The 20,428-nt window shown below is 47.7% G+C and overlaps 1 protein-coding gene across 1 annotated transcript in view; it reads left to right on the top strand.

Annotated features, from left to right (window-relative positions):
- The first annotated feature begins 1,446 nt into the window (after positions 1–1,446).
- Positions 1,447–20,428, top strand: part of LOC129702315 (A-kinase anchor protein 17B-like) — a 45,546-nt gene continuing 26,564 nt past the window's right edge. The window contains exons 1-2 of the mRNA XM_055644045.1: positions 1,447–1,856; positions 15,770–16,542. Of these exons, the coding sequence (XP_055500020.1) occupies positions 15,784–16,542 (759 nt within the window). The 5' untranslated portion in view covers positions 1,447–1,856; positions 15,770–15,783. The remainder of the gene's footprint in view (positions 1,857–15,769; positions 16,543–20,428) is intronic.

The following is a 20,428-nucleotide window of genomic DNA, read 5'->3' as shown; positions in this document are numbered from 1 at the left end:
AAAGAGTTGTGAATCTGTGGAATTCTCTGCCACAGAAGGTAGTGGAGGCCAATTCACTGGATGTTTTCAAGAGAGAGTTAGATTTAGCTCTTAGGGCTAATGGAATCAAAGGATCGGGGGAAAAAGCAGGAACGATTTTGGATGATCAGCCATGATCATATTGAATGACGGTGCTGGCTCAAAAGGTGGAATGGCCTACTCCTGCACCTATTTTCTTGGTCTATGTCTATCTATGAAAAGGCTTTGAGATAGGCAATGAAAGTGCAGGGAATAAGGGGGAAATGGATCATGCGCGGGCTTATGAGCTCAGTTTAACTTGGCATCATGTTCGGCACAAACATTGTGGGCCGAAGGACCCGTTTTATATGTAAAAAGGAACTGCAGATGCTGGTCTACACCAAAGATAGATACAACATGCTGGTCAGGCAGCATCTCTGGAGAAAAGGAACTGGTGAAGTTTCGGGTGAAGCATGAAGAAGGGTCTTGACCGGAAACATCACCTGTTCCTTTTTCTCCAGTGATGCTGCCTGACCCGCTGAGTTACTCCAGCACTTGGTGTCTATCTGTGTGGACTGTCTTATGTTCTTTGCACCACAAGAAAACAGTCAGATGGTATCGATGGCCACATTTGCATGTCTTAATTGTTGAAATTAAAAATACTTTTCTTTCGCCCTGTGCTGACAAGTGTCTGGCAGTGGTGGGGGGAGGGGTTGTAGACACAAACAAGGGTCTGGCAGAGGGTGTACACACAGAGAGACAGATAGGGGTCTGGCAGTGCAGGGTGTATACACAGGGGGGGGTGTAGACACAGACAGGGGTCTGGCAGAGGGGGGGGGTGTAGACACAGACATAAATCTGGCAGAGGGGGGTGGAGCCACAGACAGGGGTCTGGCAGTGGAGAAGGGGGGTGTAGACACAGACAGGGGTCTCTGGGGGTGTGGAGACAAGTGGGGGTGTAGACACAGACAGGGGTCTGGTAGTGGGGGTGTAGACAGACAGACAGACAGGGGTCTGGCAGTGCAGGGTGTATACACAGGGTGGCAGGGGGGGTGTAGACACAGACATAAACAGTGGGGTGTGGCAGTGGTCTGGCAGGGGGGGGTGTAGACTGACAGACAGAGTTCTGAAGGGGGTATAGACACATACAGGGGTCTGGGTGGGGGACAGACAGACAGGGGTCTGGCAGTGGAGGGGTGGGGTGGGTTGTAGACAGACAGACAGGTGTCTGGCCACCGTCAGCTTTCCAATGGAGCAGGAAGAGGTAACGCCGCGCCTGCTCAGACTGTGTGCAGTGGCACGGCCGGAGGCTGGCGATTTCCTGCCCCACTGCCACTCCTCTTGTCGCTCTATCTGCTGCCAGCCTGTCACCTGGCCAGAGGGCACCGGAGCCATTTGCAAGAGAGAGAGATAGAGGGAGGGAGGGAGGGAGGGGGTGGAGAGGGAGAGGCTGTCCCGGGGATGGGCGGCGCTGCCACTGGAGATTGACAAGACCCTGTCTGCAAGGCAGCGACTGACCTTTCATTGACTCGCTGCTTCTCTCTCTCCCCCTTTAACCCGGCGGCTCTGACCTCGCCCCGGCCATGTGGAGGGGCCGGGGTCGGACACACTGAACGGCTTTGAGCAGAGCCAGCAGTTGTTATCCTGGGCGTCGGCGCCACGCCTGCGGGGCTGGGACAAGTTGCACAGTAACAAGCTGTGTCTACCCGGGTGAGCTGGGACTGGATGCACTGGACACCAGAATTGCCCCAGGACAGATCATGGCACTGTGGCTAATCCCACCCGGCCAGTAGTCTCTCTGGCTCAGCGATGAGATAGGTGCCTCTTCCGACTTACCGTCCCGAGTATCTATCTCTCAGGTGAGTGTGTGTGTGGTGCCACTGTGTCGAGAGGTGGGCGACTCTCAATCCCTCTCGCCTGCAACAGCACTGAATCAAAGATACAAGGTGGACAGACCAAGGGGCAGAGAGTGTCAGCCCCCCATGGATCCTGACTGAAGACATGGGGAAATATTGGGCTGGGTTAGTAGAGTGACTAAAGGTGTCTGTCTGTCTTTCAAGTGAGGGAGGAAAGATTTAATAGGAACTTGAGGGGCAACTTTTTTCCACACAAAGGGTGGTGGGTGTATGGAACAAGCTGCCAGAGGAGGTAGTTGAGGCAGGTACTATAACAACATTTAAAAGACCTTTGGGCAGGTACATGGATACAAAAGGTTTGGTTGGGCAGCACGGTGGCGCAGCAGTGGAGTTGCTGCCTCACAGCGCCAGAGACACGGTTTCGATCCTGACTACGGGTGCTGTCTGTACGGAGTTCGCACGTACTCCCTGTGACCGCGTGGGGTTTTCTCCGGGAGCTCCGGTTTCCTCCCACGCTCCAAAGATGCACAGGTTTGCAGGTTAATTGGCTTCTGTAAATTGTGAATTGTCCCCAGTGTGTAGGATAGTGCTGGTGTACGGGGTGATCGCTGGGCGGTTGCAATCGGTGGGACTGTTCCGTGCTGGATCTCTAAAGTGTAGTCTAAAAGATAAGGTCAAAATGCCTGCGGGTGGGATCAGTGCAGATGGGGCATCTTGGGCGTTGGGCCTGTTTGCGTGCTTTCTGACTGTGCCCCATTGACAGTGCAGATGTCTGATCTGTTTTGTAGTCTGTGTTCATAAGTTCATGTTAGTCTGTACTCACCCTGTGTAGCTGGCAGAGTAAATGGCTACTCGGAGTGTGAACTAATGTAGCTGAGGAAAGGATTACTTCACAGCTTAAAAAAAGCATGTATTATGTTTGGCATCACATAATTGTTATTCACTACTTCCATGAATGGCCTGAAGAAGAGCCCAGAGTGGAAGGTATCCACATTAGATGATGGCAGTAAAATAGATGGAATGGGACGTTACATTGACAAACATTGGACTCTGCAACATCATCTGGATTCATTGAATGGGTGGATTAAAAGTTGGCGAATGGGATTCGGTGTGGGAAAGTGTGAGGTTGGGCACTTTGGAAAGAGAAGTCTGAAAGGCAGACTTATAACTAAATGGAGGGAATTTTCAAATGAGTGAAGGACCGAGATAGCCAGATAATCTTGTACAGGAATGTAAAAAAGAAAGTAGGTACTGTAGGTGCCGCAGATGATCAGGAAGGCCAATGACGTGTTTGTATTTATTACAAGAGGACAAGGGTGGCACAATGGCACAGCAGTAGGGTTGCTGCCTCACAGCGCCAGAGACCCAGGTCGATCCTGACTACGGGTGCTGTCTGTACAGAGTTGGTACGTTCTCCTTATGACCATGTGGGTTTTCTCTAGGTGCTCCGGTTTCCTCCCACACTTCCAAAAACATACAGGTTTGTAGTTGCATTGCTTCTGTAAATTGTCCCTAGCGTGTAGGATAGTGCTGGTGTACAGGGTGATCAATGGTCGGTGGGGACTTGATGGGCCAAAGGGTCTGTTTCCATGCTAAACAAACTATACAGATTCACTGTTTAAGAAGGAACTGCAGATGCTGGAAAATCGAAGGTAGACAAAAATGCTGGAGAAACTTAGCGGGTGAGTCTGCAGCTATGGAGCGGAGGAAATAGGCAACGTATCAGGTCTGAAGAAGGGTTTTGACCCGAAACTTTGCCTATTTCCATCGCTCCATAGATGCTGCCTCACCCGCTGAGTTTCTCCAGCACTTTTGTCTATACAGATTCACTGGATACTTTCTCGAATTCAACTCCGAATTCAATTCAGGGATTTCTTCTCACAGAGGCTGGCGAATCTATGGACCACTCAATCCTCGAGGGGGTTTTGAGGATGGGCTATTTTAGGCATTCAAAGAGGAATAAAATAGATTTTTGTAAGATCAGGATATTGAGGGCAGTGGCGAACTGGCACAGAAGAGGAGTTGAGGATAGGGATGGATCAGCTTTGATTACATTGAACGGTGGGGAGCAGACTTGAGAGGCCAAAAGGTCTAATCCCGATTATAGGCACAAAGTTCTGGGGTATCTCAGCGGATCAGGCAGCATATCTGGAGAAAAAAGATGGGTGACAATTTGGGTCGGGTTTGAAAAGGCCAAAACAAAACAGGGCTGGCAACAGGTGACTAAGGAAGGGTGGAGCCCATAATGGCCCATTGTTGGCTGGGGTAGAGGTGAAACACACCTGACAGTGGTAGCGAGTCCGGGTTACAGCAAGGTTGTAGAGCCTGTAGGAATCACAGAATCATCAGGGCGAGGAGAACTTCTTCAAAGTAGGCATACCTTGAGGAGATTTCGCAGTGGAGTAGACAAAATGTCTCGAAAGGAACAGCAGATGCTGGTTTATATCGATGATATTCACAAAGTGCTGGATTAACTCTTGTGTCGGGCAACATCTCTTCTATTCAATGTTTGGCTCCCAATAATTTGCAAGTTCTTGTTCCAGAGAGTTGTAGTTAGAGCAACAGGTTAACGTGCTTGACTACACAGGAGATAGGTTCACCTGGAGAAGTAACACTGGTACACGTTCGGTAGCCTGAACACCTCTGCTGTACTATACGATCACAGTGAACTTCTTTGTTTTGCATCCCATACACAGAGTATGCAAAGGGTCGCTATGTATAGGATGCTGACAACGTTACACGCGTTTAATGTAGTCCCCAATGGTCTGCCGTGGGGGGAGGGGGAAGAACAATGGAGGAGCCAGCGTACTCTAACATTGTCAGCGCCGTTATTTCCATTACTTGGGGTATACAAGCAAAGACTTTCACCGTGCATTGTCACATGTGACAATAAAGTATTCTATCCTTCCATCTTTGTTCTCAGCGCCCACCCCCCCCCCGCAAGGTCCCTCTTTGTGTTTGTGCCCCCCCCCCCCCCCCCCCCCCCCCCCCCCCCCCCCGCCAGGTACCACTTTGTTCCCGGTGGCACATCCTCGACTGACCTCCGGCACCAACCGTGAACCCGGCCTACTTCCGGCCCTTGCATACTTCATATGTTTCAGGTTCTTTGGAATAACACAGATTAAATAGGCGTGTCGGAAAACAATGGATTTTTCTTCTCGTGAAATCGACATTTATAAGCTGAAATAGTCACAAAAAAAACTAAACTGACCATTGTGTATTTTTAAACGGCAAGTCATATGATTCCGTCAAAGTGCAAATTGCCACTTTGATGGTTTATCAAATTGTAAATTGGATATTGATTCACTGCTGAAACTATTGAACTGCAATGAAGGGAGGGAGCATAAAGTACAGCCCAGCTTACCAATGGAAGATGTCTGTACATCCACTCCCCAACCTACATTAAGGGCCTGTCCCACTGTATGAGGTAATTCAAGAGTTCTCCCGAGTTTTCCCCTGATTCGAACTCGGAGAATGTCCGTAGCAGGTCCGTAGGAGTTCATGGATGTCACGTAGTGGCTCGTACGAGTAACGGTAGGTACTTGGGAAATCCGGTAAACTCGTGACGTTTTTTCAACACTGAGAAAAATGTCCACGAGTAAAAAAATACTCGTGATGAAAAAATTGTTACTTTTTACTCGTACGAGCCGCTAAGTGACGTCCACAAACTCCTACGGATCCACTACGGACATTCTCCGAGTTCGAATCGGGGGAAAACTCGGGAGAACTCTTGGATTACCTCGTACAGTGGGACAGGCCCTTTAGGGTGCAATATTTATGCAATATGGCATATGGATTAGCCCCAAATATTGCCAAATGATTCATTGTCGGGTTTGTTGCACAGATTGTTGGAATGCTTAGCATTTTCAAAAGTGCTACAAAGCAGCCCAACATCCTGTTGTGTTTCCTGTTGTACATTCTGTGATTTTTGATAACTTGCTTCCTCATAGAAGATAAAATGTTGGTAACTTATTGTTATATCGGTACTGGGAGTTCCAGACTTCTGAGTTGATCATATTCCGATCTGAAGCGTTACCCAGAATATTTCTTTGAAATGTACTTTTATCTTGCTCGTTTGTACACTGTTATAGTTTAGTTTAGAGATAGTGCATGGAAACGGACCCTTCGGCCCATCAGGTTTATGCCGACCATTGATCATCTGTTCGCAGTAGTTCTATGTTATCCCATTTTCTCATTCACTCCCTACACACTAGGGGCAATGGCAGCATCCCTGTAGAAAAAGGATGGGCGACATTTCAGGTCAGACTGACTTTAGACCGACCTGAAACATCCCCCATCCTTTTTCCTCCAGAGATGTGGCCTGATGCGCTGAATTACTTCTGCACTTTGTGTCTATCTTTGGTGTAAACCAGCATCTTCAGTTCCTTTGTACACACCAAGGGCAATTGTTTTAAAGAGACCAATTGTCCTGCAAACATGCATGTCTTTGGGATGTGGGAGGAAACCAGAGCACCTGGAGGAAACCCGCATGGTCACAGGAAGAATGTGCCAACTCCACACAGATAGTACCCATGGTGAGGATCAAACACTGGTCTCTGACGATGTGAGGCATTAGCTCAACCCGTTGCGCCACCCTATGTGTCATAGCGACATTTGTTTTATATATCATTCGCAAGAAATGAAATGCGTAGTTCCTGTCTTGAGATTCTGCGCTCTTTAAAACAGCATTGACTACCTGGTGAATTCGATGTACCTTGAACTATAATGAATAACCTGTATTTTTCCTATCAAGAAGTCCTCTTCATATGAGGGCCCTGGGCTCAAAATTGTAAATGTCCTTTTTGCACAGAGACTTCTGACAATCTAAATGGAAAATATGTTTCACACAGAAAAATGTCAACAGGCGAAATGTTTTTGGTGCTTCACGGAAAAGATCAGTAAGGAGACAAAACAATGTGATGTGGTTTTGATTACTGTAGCAATCAAGCCACGAGCAGTAGGGAAAATAAACTTTCCCAGTATTTTAGTTTAGTTTAGTTCAGAGATACAGCGAGGAAACAGGCCCTTCGGCCCACCGAGTCCGTGCCAACCAGCGATCCCTGCACAGCAACGCTATCTACACACTAGGGACAATTTACAGTTTCACCAAAGCCAATTCCAAATTGTTCTGTTATCTCATTTCCCCTAAAGGTGTCAGTGTAATTTACCTCCCTTGGTAGACATAACTCCACCTCGATTCCACTATGGATTTATTTATGTGTAATCATTTAAGGTGTATCTGCGTGGTGGATTAAATTGGAAGAAGATTAAATATTGAGATCTTAGATTAATGATTTGATGATAACTAATAAGCCAAACACTTAATGCAAGTAGGAGGCACAAGGAACTGCAGATGCTGAAATCTTGAGCAAAGTGCTGGAGGAACTACAGAAGTCGGGCAGCATCTGTGGAGGTGAATGGATGGATGACATTTCGAGTCGGGTCGGGATGATGTTTGGGCTTGGGACCTATCTTCGGCACCAGTCTGGTGGTATTTCCTGAACTCTGGCATCATTCGGGGTCCTTGAGGGAGGTGTTGGGCAAATAAGGCCAACCCTTCCCTGTTTGGAGAAAGGGATACTGACGTGGGTGACCAGCTGCAGGAGCGGTCAATGTTGAGGTTGGCCGGACAATGCGAGATTGGGGAATGGAGTACTCGCTTTGCCATTTGTAACGGCAAAGGGTGGAGTACGTCTCATAGCCTTAATATCAGCAACTCATCACACAGACCAACATGTGTAATCTGCTATTACCTGCCACATTAAGTCACCTGGCCTTACCCTGTCACAGATATTTCCTCATCCCTATCTTCTTTGCTTGCTATAACTAACTTGTTTTCCCTTCAGACAGACACAAAAAATGCTGTAGTAACTCAGCCTCTCTAAAGAAAAAGAATAGGTGATGTTTCGGGTCGGAACTCTTCTTCAGAAGGAAAGTAGAAGAAGTTGGAAATATACTTGAGGTGAGAAAAGGCCTGACCAAAACGGGGCCGGCCACAGATGACCTCGCGAAGGGTGGAGCCCACAATGGCCCATTGTTGGTTGGGGAAGGTGTGATGACAAGAGGGATAGCTGGATGCCACCAATGGAAGGCCAACTAGGGCGAGGGAGGGAGGGAGGAGGGGAGGCAGGGGTTATTTGAAATGAGAGAAGTCAATGTTCATACCACTGGGTTGAGAACTGCCCAAGCAAAATATGAGGTGCTGTTCCTCCAATTTGCATTGGGCCTCACTCTGACAGTGGAGGAGGCCCAGGACAGTGTGGGAATGGGAGGGGGAGTTAAAACGTTTGGCAACTGGGAAATCGCATAGTCCAGGGCGGACCCAGTAAAAGTGTCCAACGAAACTGTCACCGAATCCACGCATGATCTCACTGATGTATAGGAACCCACAGCGGATACAGTAGATGAGGTTGGAGGAGGTGATAAGTGACCTCTGCCTCACCTGAAAGGACTGTCGGGGACCGCGACCCATAATGTCACCTATTATTTTTCTCCAGAGATGCTGCCTGACCCGCTGCGTTGCACCAGCATTTTGTGCCCATCTTTGGTGTAAACCAGCAGCTGCAGTTCCTTCCTGCATGCGCACTTGTTTACCCTTTCCCAGTTATGATGACGGGAGCCCGGAGCTGAAATGTGCGCTGTTTCCCTTTCCATGGACCACCTGGCCCAGTGTGGAGACACTGTACGTGCATGAAGCCCCTTCAGTCACACATGTACATTCTGACCCAGTTCCCCACCTTCTTGCTTGCCAGCTGGTTCCAACATTATTCCATTCCTGTGACCATATGTCTTGGGCCGAAACCCTTCTTCAGACTTCTTCGGCCCTGAAAGTGCTGGAGAAACTCAGCGGACGCGGCAGCATCTATGGAGCGAAGGAAATAGGCAAATTTTCGGGCCGAAACCCTTCTTCAGACTGATGGGTTTCGGCCTGAAACATTGCCTATTTCCTTCGCTCCATAGATGCTGCTGCACCCGCTGAGTTTCTCCAGCAATTTTGTCCACCTTCGATTTCCCAGCATCTGCAGTTCCTTCTTCAAAATTGAATGGTATTGGTTTGTTATTATCCTTTGTACTGAGGTACAGTGAAAAACTTTTGCGAATCCCAGATACCTTCTGATGAATGACCCAGACCCCAAACTTGAACCTGCTGTAGCCTTCTATACAAGCTGTGTGTTTCAAGTATTTATTTCGGAATTCCTTCATTTGTTCTCTATGCTTATTGTGACGTAAACAGTGGCAAGGCAGTAGAGTTGCTGCCTAATGCCCCTGTCCCACTTAGGAAACCCAATCCAAGGTTTCCGTGCGGTTCCCGGAGATTTTTGTCAGTCTCCCTACCTGCTTCCACTACCTGCAACCTCCAGCAACCACCTGCAACCTCCGGGAAACGCACGGAAACCTTGGATGGGGCGCAAAGTCTCCAGAGGTTTCCGTTCAGGTTTCCTAAGTGGGACAGGGGCATTAGAGAGCCAGAGATCTGCGTTCGATCCTGACTACAGTGATGTCTGCACAGAGTATGTACGTTCTCCCTGTGACTGCATGGGGTTTCTCCAGGTGCTCTGGTTTCCTCCCGCGCTCCAAAGATGTGCGGGTGTGTAGGTTAACTGGCTTCTGTAAATTGTCCCGAGTGTCTAGGATAGAGCTAGTATAAAGCGTTATTGCTGGTCGGAGTTGTCCGAAGGGCCTGTTTCCACGGTGTACCTCTAAAACTTAAAAAAAAAAAGAGCTGCTCTCACACTGAATCCTTTGGTTAGTGTCATGGAATGTTCAGAGAACATAGAATATTGAAGAGTGCAGCATAGGAATGGGCTCTTCAGCCCACAATGTTTGGGTCGAACATGATGTCAAGTTAAACTGCTCTCATCTGCCTGTACATGATCCATATCCCTCTTCTTTGAACGTCCACGTGCCTATCATATAGCCCCTTAAACGCCACTATCCTATCTGCCTCCTCCACCACCCTTGGCAATGCATTCCAGGCACTCAATATTCTCTGGGTTAAAAAAACAAAATTGCTTATAACTACGTCCTCGTGTGTTGGAGATTTCCAGCCTGGAAAAAGGTTCTGATGGTCTACCCTATCTATTCCTCTCATAATTATATACATTTCTTTCAAGTCTCCCCTCATCCATCTAATGTTTTGGAGAAACCAATTCAAGTCTATCCAATTTCTCCCTCTAGCTGAAACCCTCTAATCCAGGCAGCATTTTGGTAAAACCTCCTTTCCAAAGCCTCCACATCTTTGCTGTAATGGGGCACTCACACTGCATACAATACTCCAAATAGGGCTGATCCAAAGTCCTGTTGCAGACATCCAGATAAGATCATGTCACCGGAGTAGAATTAGGCCATTTGGCCCATCGGGTCTACACTGCTATTCAATCATGGGTGATCAATCTAGCCCTCTCAACCCCATTCTCCCGCCTTGTACCCTTGCCAAACAACCTGTCAGTCTCCGCCTTAAAAATACCCACTCACTTGGCCTCCACAGCCGTCTATGGCAATGAATTCCATGGGTTCGCCACCCTCTGGCTAAAGAAATTCCTCCTCATCTCCTTTCCAATAAAGGTTTGGTCTTTATTCTGAGGCTATGACCTATGGTCCTAGACTCTCCCACTAGTGGAAACATCCTCTCCACATCCACATCAAGTTTCAACGACACCCCCACTCATCCTTTCAAACTCCAGCATGGTCAAACACGCATCATGTGTTAACCCAATCATCCCTGGGATCATTCCCGTAATCCTCCTCTGGACCTTCTTCAACGCCGGCATATCCCTGCTCAGATATGGGGCCCAAAACCGCTTACAATACTCCAAATACAGTCTGACAAGTGCCATGTAAAGCCTCAGCATTACATCTCTGCTTTCATATTCTGGTCCTCGTGAAATGAATGCTAAAATTGCATTTGCCTTCGAGCAACTGTCCATATGGTGCCAGCACAATAACCTGGCCCTCAACACCAGCAAAACCAAGGAACTGATTGTGGACTTTGGAAGGAGTAGGATGGGGACCCACAGCCCCGTTTATATCAACGGATCGATGGTTGAAAGGGTCAAGAGCTTCAAATTCCTGGGCGTGCACATCTCTGAAGATCTTTCCTGGTCCAAGAACACTAATGCAATTATCAAGAAAGCTCATCAGTGCCTCTACTTCCTGAGAAGACTACGGAGAGTCGGTTTGTCAAGGAGGCTGGCAGTATCATCAAAGACCCACACCATCCTGGCCACACACTCATCTCCCTGCTACCTTCAGGTAGAAGGTACAGGAGCCTGAAGACTGCAACAGCAACAACCAGGTTCAGGAATAGCTACTTCCCCACAGCCATCAGGCTATTAAACATGGCTCGGATGAAACTCTGAACATTAATAACCCATTATCTGTTATTTGCACTTTATCAGTTTATTTATTCATGTGTTCTGTAGTCAATGCCTACTATGTTCTGTTGTGCTGAAGCAAAGCAAGAATTTCATTGTCCTATCAGGGACTCACTTGAACTTGAACTTGAGCTACTACCAATTCAGCCTGCAAATTAACCGTTTGTGAATCCTACATTAGCACTCCCAAATCCCTTTGCACCTTTGATTTGTGAATCCTCTATCCATTTAGAAAATAGTCTTCTTTATTCCTACTCCAAAAGTGCACGACCGCACACTTTTTTGCCCACCCTCCCACCCTGTCTAAGTCCTTTTGCAGAGTCCCTGCTTTCTCTACACAACCTGGCCCTCCGCCTATCTTCGTATCAAAGATTATGGTTATTAAATTGATGAATTATTGAAATATATTTCAGCTGTGTGTATTGTGTTTACAGGCCAGTTGTGCTGCTGCAAGTAAGAATTTCATTGTTCCGTTGTGGGTACATAAGACTGGTAACACTCTTGGCTGTTGAAGGCATGCACGGGTTGACTTGCTTCTGCCTGTGGCTGACCCAGTTAAAATGGGGTCCCGAGTAGGACATTGTTCCTGTAGGACGAGGATGACGGAAACCTTTTACAATTTGATGCTTTACACATCACTGCCTGCTTCGGATGGGGGAACCTCAGTAACAATGTTTCTTATAAACTTCTGAAACGCAGAGAGGCCATCACACCCGGGTGGACCATTTCTAAGCAAGAAAGAAGACAAAATACTGGTTCGAATCTATTACAGAAGAATTTTGTGCCCAGGCACTAGGTCTATTGGGTCAGGCAGCATATACGGAACCAGAAATAGTTCATGTTTCAGGGCTCTTCAAGGAAGGAGTTGCTGCCTTGTGGCTCCAATCCTGACTACGGAGTTTGCACGTTCTCCCCGTGACCTCATGGGTTTTCCCCGGGTGCTCCGGTTTCCTCCCACAATTCAAAGACGTGCAGGTTTGTAGGTTGATTTGGCTATGGCAAAATTGGAAATAGTTCCTAGTGTGTAGGATAGTGCTAGTGTACGGGGTGATCGCTAGTCAGCCCTTACGCGGTGGGTCAAAGGGCCTGTTTCCACACTGTATCTCTAAAGTCTTAATTAGTTTGTCACTTAAACAAACAGCACAATGAACAGCACACTGGGGAAAATGAATAAGTGATGTTTCAGATCCAGACTGTTCTTCTGTCTGGCATCTATAGTTCCCATTCCTTCTCTGTGTGTCTATCGGTTTGGCACTGGTTTGCCACTGCTACACGGGTGGCTTTAAACTGAATAAGGGGGGGTGGGGTGTTGAATGGGATAGTGGAGGATGGAGTTAAAGGGAAAGGGTTTCTTAAATGTGTGAGCGTAGAGACCGAGGGGTGTAAAATGAGGGTAGAAGCAATAGGTAGCAAGGTGAAAAGTAAAAGTGGCAGGCAGACAAAACCAGGGCAAAAATCAAAAAGGGCCACTTTTCAACATAATTGTATAAGGGGTAAGAGTGTTGTAAAAACAAGCCTGAAGGCTTTGTATCTCAATGCAAGGAGCATTCGTAATAAGGTGGATGAGTTGAATGTGCAGATAGCTATTAATGACTATGATATAGTTGGGATCACGGAGACATGGCTCCAGGGTGACCAAGGCTGGGAGCTGAACATCCAGGGATATTCAATATTCAGGAGGGATAGAGAGAAAGGAAAAGGAGGTGGGGTAGCGTTACTGATTAGAGAGGAGATTAATGCAATGGAAAGGAAGGACATTAGTTTGGAGGATGTAGAATCGGTATGGGTAGAGCTGCGAAACACTAAGGGGCAGAAAACGCTGGTGGGTGTTGTGTACAGGCCACCTAACAGTAGTAGTGAAGTTGGAGATGGTATCAAACAGGAAATTAGAAATGCGTGCGACAAAGGCAAAACAGTTATAATGGGTGACTTCATTCTACATATAGATTGAGTGAATCAAATTGGCAGGAGTGCTGAGGAAGAGGATTTCTTGGAATGTATGCGGGATAGTTATCTAAATCAACATGTAGAGGAACCAACGAGAGAGCAGGCTATTTTAGACTGGGTATTGAGTAATGAGGAAGGGTTAGTTAGCAATCTTGTTGTACGTGCCCCCTTGGGCAAGAGTGACCATAATATGGTTGAGTTCTTCATTAGGATGGAGAGTGACATTGTTAATTCAGAAACAATGGTTCTGAACTTAAAGAAAGGTAACTTTGAGGGTATGAGACGTGAATTGGCCAAGATTGACTGGCAATTAATTCTAAAAGGGTTGACGGTGGATATGCAATGGAAGACATTTAAAGACTGCATGGATGAACTACAAAAATTGTTCATCCCAGTTTGGCAAAAGAATAAATCAGGGAAGGTAGTACATCCATGGATAACAAGGGAAATCAGGGATAGTATCAAAGCGAAGGATGATGCGTACAAATTAGCCAGAAAAAGCAGCATACCGGAGGACTGGGAGAAATTCAAAGACCAGCAGAGGAGGACAAAGGGCTTAATTAGGAAAGGGAAAATAGATTATGAAAGAAAACTGGCAGGGAACATAAAAACTGACTGCAAATGTTTTTATAGATATGTGAAAAGAAAGAGATTAGTTAAAACAAATGTAGGTCCCTTGCAGTCAGAAACAGGTGAGTTGATCATGGGGAACAAGGATATGGCGGACCAATTGAATAACTACTTTGGTTCCGTCTTCACTAAGGAAGACATAAATAATTTGCCGGAAATAGCAGGGGACCGCGGGTCAAAGGAGTTGGAGGAATTGAGTGAAATCCAGGTTAGCTGGGAAGTGGTGTTGGGTAAATTGAATGGATTAAAGGCCGATAAATCCCCAGGGCCAGATAGGCTGCATCCCAGAGTACTTGAGGAAGTAGCTCCAGAAATAGTGGATGCATTAGTAATAATCTTTCAAAACTCTTTAGATTCTGGAGTAGTTCCTGAAGATTGGCGGGTAGCAAACGTAACCCCACTTTTTAAGAAGGGAGGGAGAGAGAAAATGGGGAATTACAGACCAGTTGGTCTAACATCGGTAGTGGGGAAACTGCTAGTCAGTTATTAAAGATGGGATAGCAGCACATTTGGAAAGTGGTGAAATCATTGGACAAAGTCAGCATGGATTTACGAAAGGTAAATCATGTCTGACGAATCTTATGGAATTTTTCGAGGATGTAACTAGTAGCGTGGATAGGGGAGAACCAGTGGATGTGGTGTATCTGGACTTCCAGAAGGCTTTCGACAAGGTCCCACATAAGAGATTAGTATACAAACTTAAAGCACAAGGCATTGGGGGTTCAGTATTGATGTGGATAGAGAACTGGCTGACAAACAGGAAGCAAAGAGTAGGAGTAAACGGGTCCTTTTCACAATGGCAGGCAGTGACTAGTGGGGTACCGCAAGGCTCAGTGCTGGGACCCCAGCTATTTACAATATATATTAATGATCTTGATGAGGGAATTGAAGGCAGTATCTCCAAGTTTGTGGATGACACTAAGCTGGGGGGCAGTGTTAGCTGTGAGGAGGATGCTAGGAGACTGCAAGGTGACTTGGATAGGCTGGGTGAGTGGGCAAATGTTTGGCAGATGCAGTATAATGTGGATAAATGTGAGGTTATCCATTTTGGTGGCAAAAACGGGAAAGCAGACTATTATCTAAATGGTGGCCGATTGGGAAAGGGGGAGATGCAGCGAGACCTGGGTGTCATGGTACACCAGTCATTGAAGGTAGGCATGCAGGTGCAGCAGGCAGTAAAGAAAGTGAATGGTATGTTAGCTTTCATTGCAAATGGATTTGAGTATAGGAGCAGGGAAGTTCTACTGCAGTTGTACAGGGTCTTGGTGAGACCACACCTGGAGTATTGCGTACAGTTTTGGTCTCCAAATCTGAGGAAGGACATTATTGCCATAGAGGGAGTGCAGAGACGGTTCGCCAGACTGATTCCTGGGGTGTCAGGACTGTCTTATGAAGAAAGACTGGATAGACTTGGTTTATACTCTCTAGAATTTAGGAGATTGAGAGGGGATCTTATAGAAACTTACAAAATCCTTAAGGGGTTGGACAGGCTAGATGCAGGAAGATTGTTTCCGATGTTAGGGAAGTCCAGGACAAGGGGTCACAGCTTAAGGATAAGGGGGAAATCCTTTAAAACCGAGATGAGAAGAACTTTTTTCACACAGAGAGTGGTGAATCTCTGGAACTCTCTGCCACAGAGGGTAGTTGAGGCCAGTTCATTGGCTATATTTAAGAGGGAGTTAGATGTGGCCATTGTGGCTAAGGGGATCAGGCGGTATGGAGAGAAGGCAGGTACGGGATACTGAGTTGGATGATCAGCCATGATCATATTGAATGGCGAATAGTGCAGGCTCGAAGGGCCGAATGGCCTACTCCTGCACCTAATTTTGATGTTTCTATGTTGCTGTATATCAGCATCTGTGGATCCTTCCTCCACAAGGAACAACAGGGTCTGGGCAATCTTAGTAGTTCTAATTGATGTCCGAGATTTATGACATTTTTTCTAACATTTTCCTTCCACTGCAGAACGTCAGCTTGGCATGGCGGTCACCAGGCTCTTTGACACCTCTGACGCGGTGGAACTCTTTGCCCCTCAGTGTCTATTCCTGAAGCCCATTGCAAGGCTGGCGATCAGCGTGATGCTCCCCGGGTCCACCGCCTCGCCCAAGCTCATTTCAAACTGGGAGTTGATGGAGACCCTGAAGAAAATGGCCCACCCGGAGCAGATCACGTCGCTCAAGGTCTCACGGCACACCATGGAGTTTATCCGCTTTGAGGCGGAGGTGGAGAATAAGAACCTGGTGCGGACGGTGTGGGAGAGGTTCAATAACAAAATGATCAGGGTGAATGGGATTAATGCGATGGGAAGAGTTCTGGCGGCTGTGAGTCAAGTCAACTTCCCAAGCCCGGCGGACTGGGAGACCTTTTTCAACCGCGCCAAGTCCATGAATGAGGCTGTGCCCGGTGAAAGGGCAGATACCATCCATATGGAAGGACTGCCCTGCAAGTGGTTTTCCCCAAAGCACCTTAACAAGGACAAGCCCGTGGAAGAGATCCTACTGAGGGTGTTTGGACGATTTGGGGGGATCCGAAACATTGACATTCCCATGTTGGATCCCTACAGAGAGGAGATGACTGGGAAGAAGTTCGCTACTTTTAGCGCTGGCGGGCTCCCCACCTTCGAGGCTTACGTCCAGTACCAGGAGCGTGCCGGATTTGAGAGGGTGATGGAGCGCTTGCGGGGAATGAAGCTGGTGCACAGAGGGGAGGACGGGAAGGCTCTGGCGTGTAACATAAAGGTATGGTCCCAAAATGGTCACATTCACCATGTAGGGACATGGGTGCCTCGGATTGTGCGATGCGATGCAATGGGTCAAGTTAGACAGTGGACGAAGGCAGATAACATTTGCCTGATCTGCTGGGCGGCACAGTGGCGCAGGTAGAGTTGCTGCCTTACAGCGCTGGACACCAGGGTTCAATGCTGACCTGGGATGCTGTCTGTGTGGAGTTTGCACCTTCTCCCTGTGGGTGGGTTTTTGTCTGGGTGCTCCAGTTTCCTCCCACAATCCAGTGACGTGCAGCTTTGTAGGTTAATTGGCTTCTGTAAATTGTAAATTGACCTTAATTGTGTAGGATAGTACTAGTGTACAGGGTGATCGGTGATCGACGTGGACTCGGTCGGCTGAGGAGCCCGTTTCCACGCTGTATCTCTAAAGGCTTTAAAGTAAGATTTAAAAAAGAAAGACACAAAGTGCCGGAGGCATCATCTCTGGAGAATATGGATAGGCGACGTTTCGGGTCAGGACCTTTCTTCAGACTGATTCTAGGAAGGGGAGAAAATGCTGGAACAGAAAGGTGAGGGTGGGACAAAAGCTCTGCCTCAGAGGGCGGTGGAGGCCGGTTCTCTAGATACTTTCAAGAGAGAGCTAGATAGGGCTCTTGAAGATAGCAGAGTCAGGGGATATGGGGAGAAGGCAGGAACGGGGTACTGATTGAGGATGATCAGCCATGATCACATTGAATGGCGGTGCTGGCTCGAAGGGCTGAATGGCCTACTCCTGCACGTATTGTCTATTATCTAATGAGTGATGGGTGGATACAGGTGAGGGGGGGTTAATTGGCATATGGTTGGACAAAGGCCAAAGATTGAAAGATAAAAGGTTGTATGGAGAGGAGCGGCGTAACATATAACACCAGAGGAATGGATGTATGGGGGTGGATGGAGAAAGGGGGTAAGGATTGTAGGGGAAATGGGTTTGCATCCAGGACAGGAACAAGGAAGAGAGGAGGGGGCAAAAGGGGGATCTGTGTGGGTTGTTAGCTAAAATTGGCGAATTGAATGTTCATACCGTTAGGTTGTAAGCTGCCCAAGTGGAATACGAGGTGCCCTACCTCCAGTTTGCGTATAGCCTTACTCTGGCAATGGAGGAGGCCCAGGACAGAAAGGTCAGTGTGGGAATACGCAGGGGGGGTTATAGTGGAAAGGAGGCCACATTGGGAGCACCAATTACAGTAGATGAGGTTAGAGGAGGTGCATGCAAACCTCTGTCTCACCTGTGGTCTGCTGAGCTCCCTGATGGATATGAGGGAGGAGTTTTTTAGGGGCAGGTGTTACATCTCCTGCGGCTGCAAGGGGGGACCCTACCTGGGGAGTGGGAGGTTTGGGTGGGAAGTAGTTGAGTGGACTATGGAGTCGCGGAAGGAGCGTTCTCTGCAGAAAAGGGTGGGGATGGGAAGATGTGACTGGTGGTGGGTTCACGTTTAGGGGGGCAGAATGTTGGGAACTCTATCATTGTTCTGCCTGGGGGAGGGGGAGTGAGAGCAGAACTCAATATGGGGGATGATCCTCAAGGTTGGGTGAGGGGCCTTGTAGAAACCGGGTTGAATCTGGATTTTACCAGTCTCAGTGACTCTTTGTAAACAAAGTTTGACCTTAAGTGAGCTCTTGTCTAAGTACTTCCAGGCAACCAGTCAGTCAACTCCATGGGGGATGGTGAGAGGGAGCTGACTATATCATTATACAGGTACAGGCAATCCCCGACTTACAGTGCATTCAGAAAGTATTCAGACCCCTTCATTTTTGTCCACATTTTGTAACAATACAGCCTTATTTTAAAATGGATTAAATTCTTCTTTTTTTTTTTTAAATCATCGATCTACACACAATACCCCATAATAAAAAAGTAAAAACAGGTGTTTAGAAATTTTTGCAAAGTAATTAAAAAAAAGAAAAACTGAAATATCACATTTACATAAGTATTCAAACCCTTTACTCAGTACTTTGTTGAGGCACCTTTGGCAGCGATTACAGCCTTCTTGGGTATGATACTACAAGCTTGGCACACCTGTATTTGGGTAATTTCTCCCATTCTTCTCTACAGATCCTCTCAAGCTCTGTCAGGTTGGATGGGGATCGTTGATTCAGGTCCCTCCAGAAATGTTCGATCTGGTTCAAGTCCGGGCTCTGGCTGGGCCACTCAAGAACATTCACAAACTTGTCACAAAGCCACTCCTGCATTGTCTTAGCTGGGTGCTTAGGGTCGTTGTCCTGTTGGAAGGTGAATCTCCGCCCCAATCTGAGGTCCAGAACGCTCTGGAGCAGGTTTTCATCAAGGATCTCTCTTTACTTTGCTCCGTTCATCTTTCCCTCGATCCTGACTAGTCTCCCAGTTCCTGCCGCTGAAAAACATCCCCACAGCATGATGCTGCCACCACCATGCTTCACCATAGGTATGGTATTGGCCAGGTGATGTGCGGTGCCTGCTTTCCTTCAGGTCAAATAATTTAATCTTGGTTTCATCAAACCAGAGAATCTTGTTTCTCATGGTCTGAGAGTCCTTTAGGTGCCTTTTGGCAAACTCCAAGCGGGCTGTTGTGTGCATTTTACTGATGAGAGGCTTCCGTCTGCCCACTCTACCATAAAGGCCTGATTGGTGGAGTCAGGGCCGGCCTTAGGAGGTGCGAGGCCCAATTGGGAACAATTTTTGTGAGCCCCAGGTTCCCAGCCAAGGTCTGTAGAATCATAGAAATATAATAAAAGTCTATTATAGACTTTATATCTCTGTGGTGGAATGGAATGTAATCAAAATGTGCGCAAAACATGCATGCGAGTCAATGGACCAAGCCGATCTAAGCGACGTTTTAATATAAAATTGCGTACATGTAAGCCTACAACAAACAAAATGTGTAGATCACATCTGAAAAGTACATAGTTACAATACCACTTGTTTTAGTGACTGTGAAATGAAAAAAAAAGTAATTTAATTAATTAGATCCTGGAAAACCAATAACTATTGGTGAAAAACTAGTCCAGGCATTAAATTTTGGGCTTCAGCCCCATCCTACCCTTTGGCCTTCTACCCCATCCCAACTTAGTTGTGTGTGTTAGTTGTCTGTGCGTGACGTGTGTGTGTGGGAGGGAAAGAGAGAAGGGAGGGAGGGAAGTTGGGAAAGGAGGGAGGGAAGGAGAGAAAGAAGGGATGGAGCGAATGAGAGAAGGGAAAAGAGAGGAAGGAGGGAGGGGGAAAGGAGAGGAGGCGAGGTCCGGCGGTGGGAGCGGATGCCAGGGTCCGGGCGGGCGGGTGTGAGGCGAGGCCGATGTTTGTAAACGTTGCTCCAACCCCCGGCCCGGCCCTCCCTGTATTGTTCACCGCGTCTCCCCGGGGAGAGAGAGGGGTGGAGCCGGGGCTGTGTGCGGGAAGGGTGGGAACGTTGCCCCGGGACCGCGAGGGAACTACCCACCTTCCCCTCTCCCCCGTCTCCATTCCACCTCACACCCTCCTCCCCATCTACCCCTCTCTCCCCGCCCCTCTCTCCCCCCCTCCACCCGGGGTACATCTACCCGAGCCGAGAGTAGATTACTCTGACACGGTGCCCCCTTACTTGCGGGGCCCAATTTGGAGCAATCGGTCCAATCAGCTTAAGGCCGGCCCTGGGTGGAGTACTGCAGATATATTTGTCCTTCTGGAAGGTTCTCCCATCACCACAGAGGAACTCTGGAGCTCTGTCAGAGTGACCATCGGGTTCTTGGTCGCCTCCCTGACCAAGGCCCTTCTCCCCCGATTGCTCAGTTTGGCCGGGCGGCCAGCTCTATGAAGAGTCCTGGTGGTTCCAAAGTTCTTCCATTTAGGAATGACGGAGGCCACTGTGCTCTACGGGACCTGCAAAGCTGCAAAAATTGTCTCG

Source organism: Leucoraja erinacea, chromosome 12 (assembly GCF_028641065.1).
Source record: "Leucoraja erinacea ecotype New England chromosome 12, Leri_hhj_1, whole genome shotgun sequence".
NCBI lineage: Eukaryota > Metazoa > Chordata > Chondrichthyes > Rajiformes > Rajidae > Leucoraja > Leucoraja erinaceus.
The sequence above is the reverse complement of the archived record's forward strand: the minus strand, read 5'-3'. Positions and strand labels throughout refer to the sequence as shown.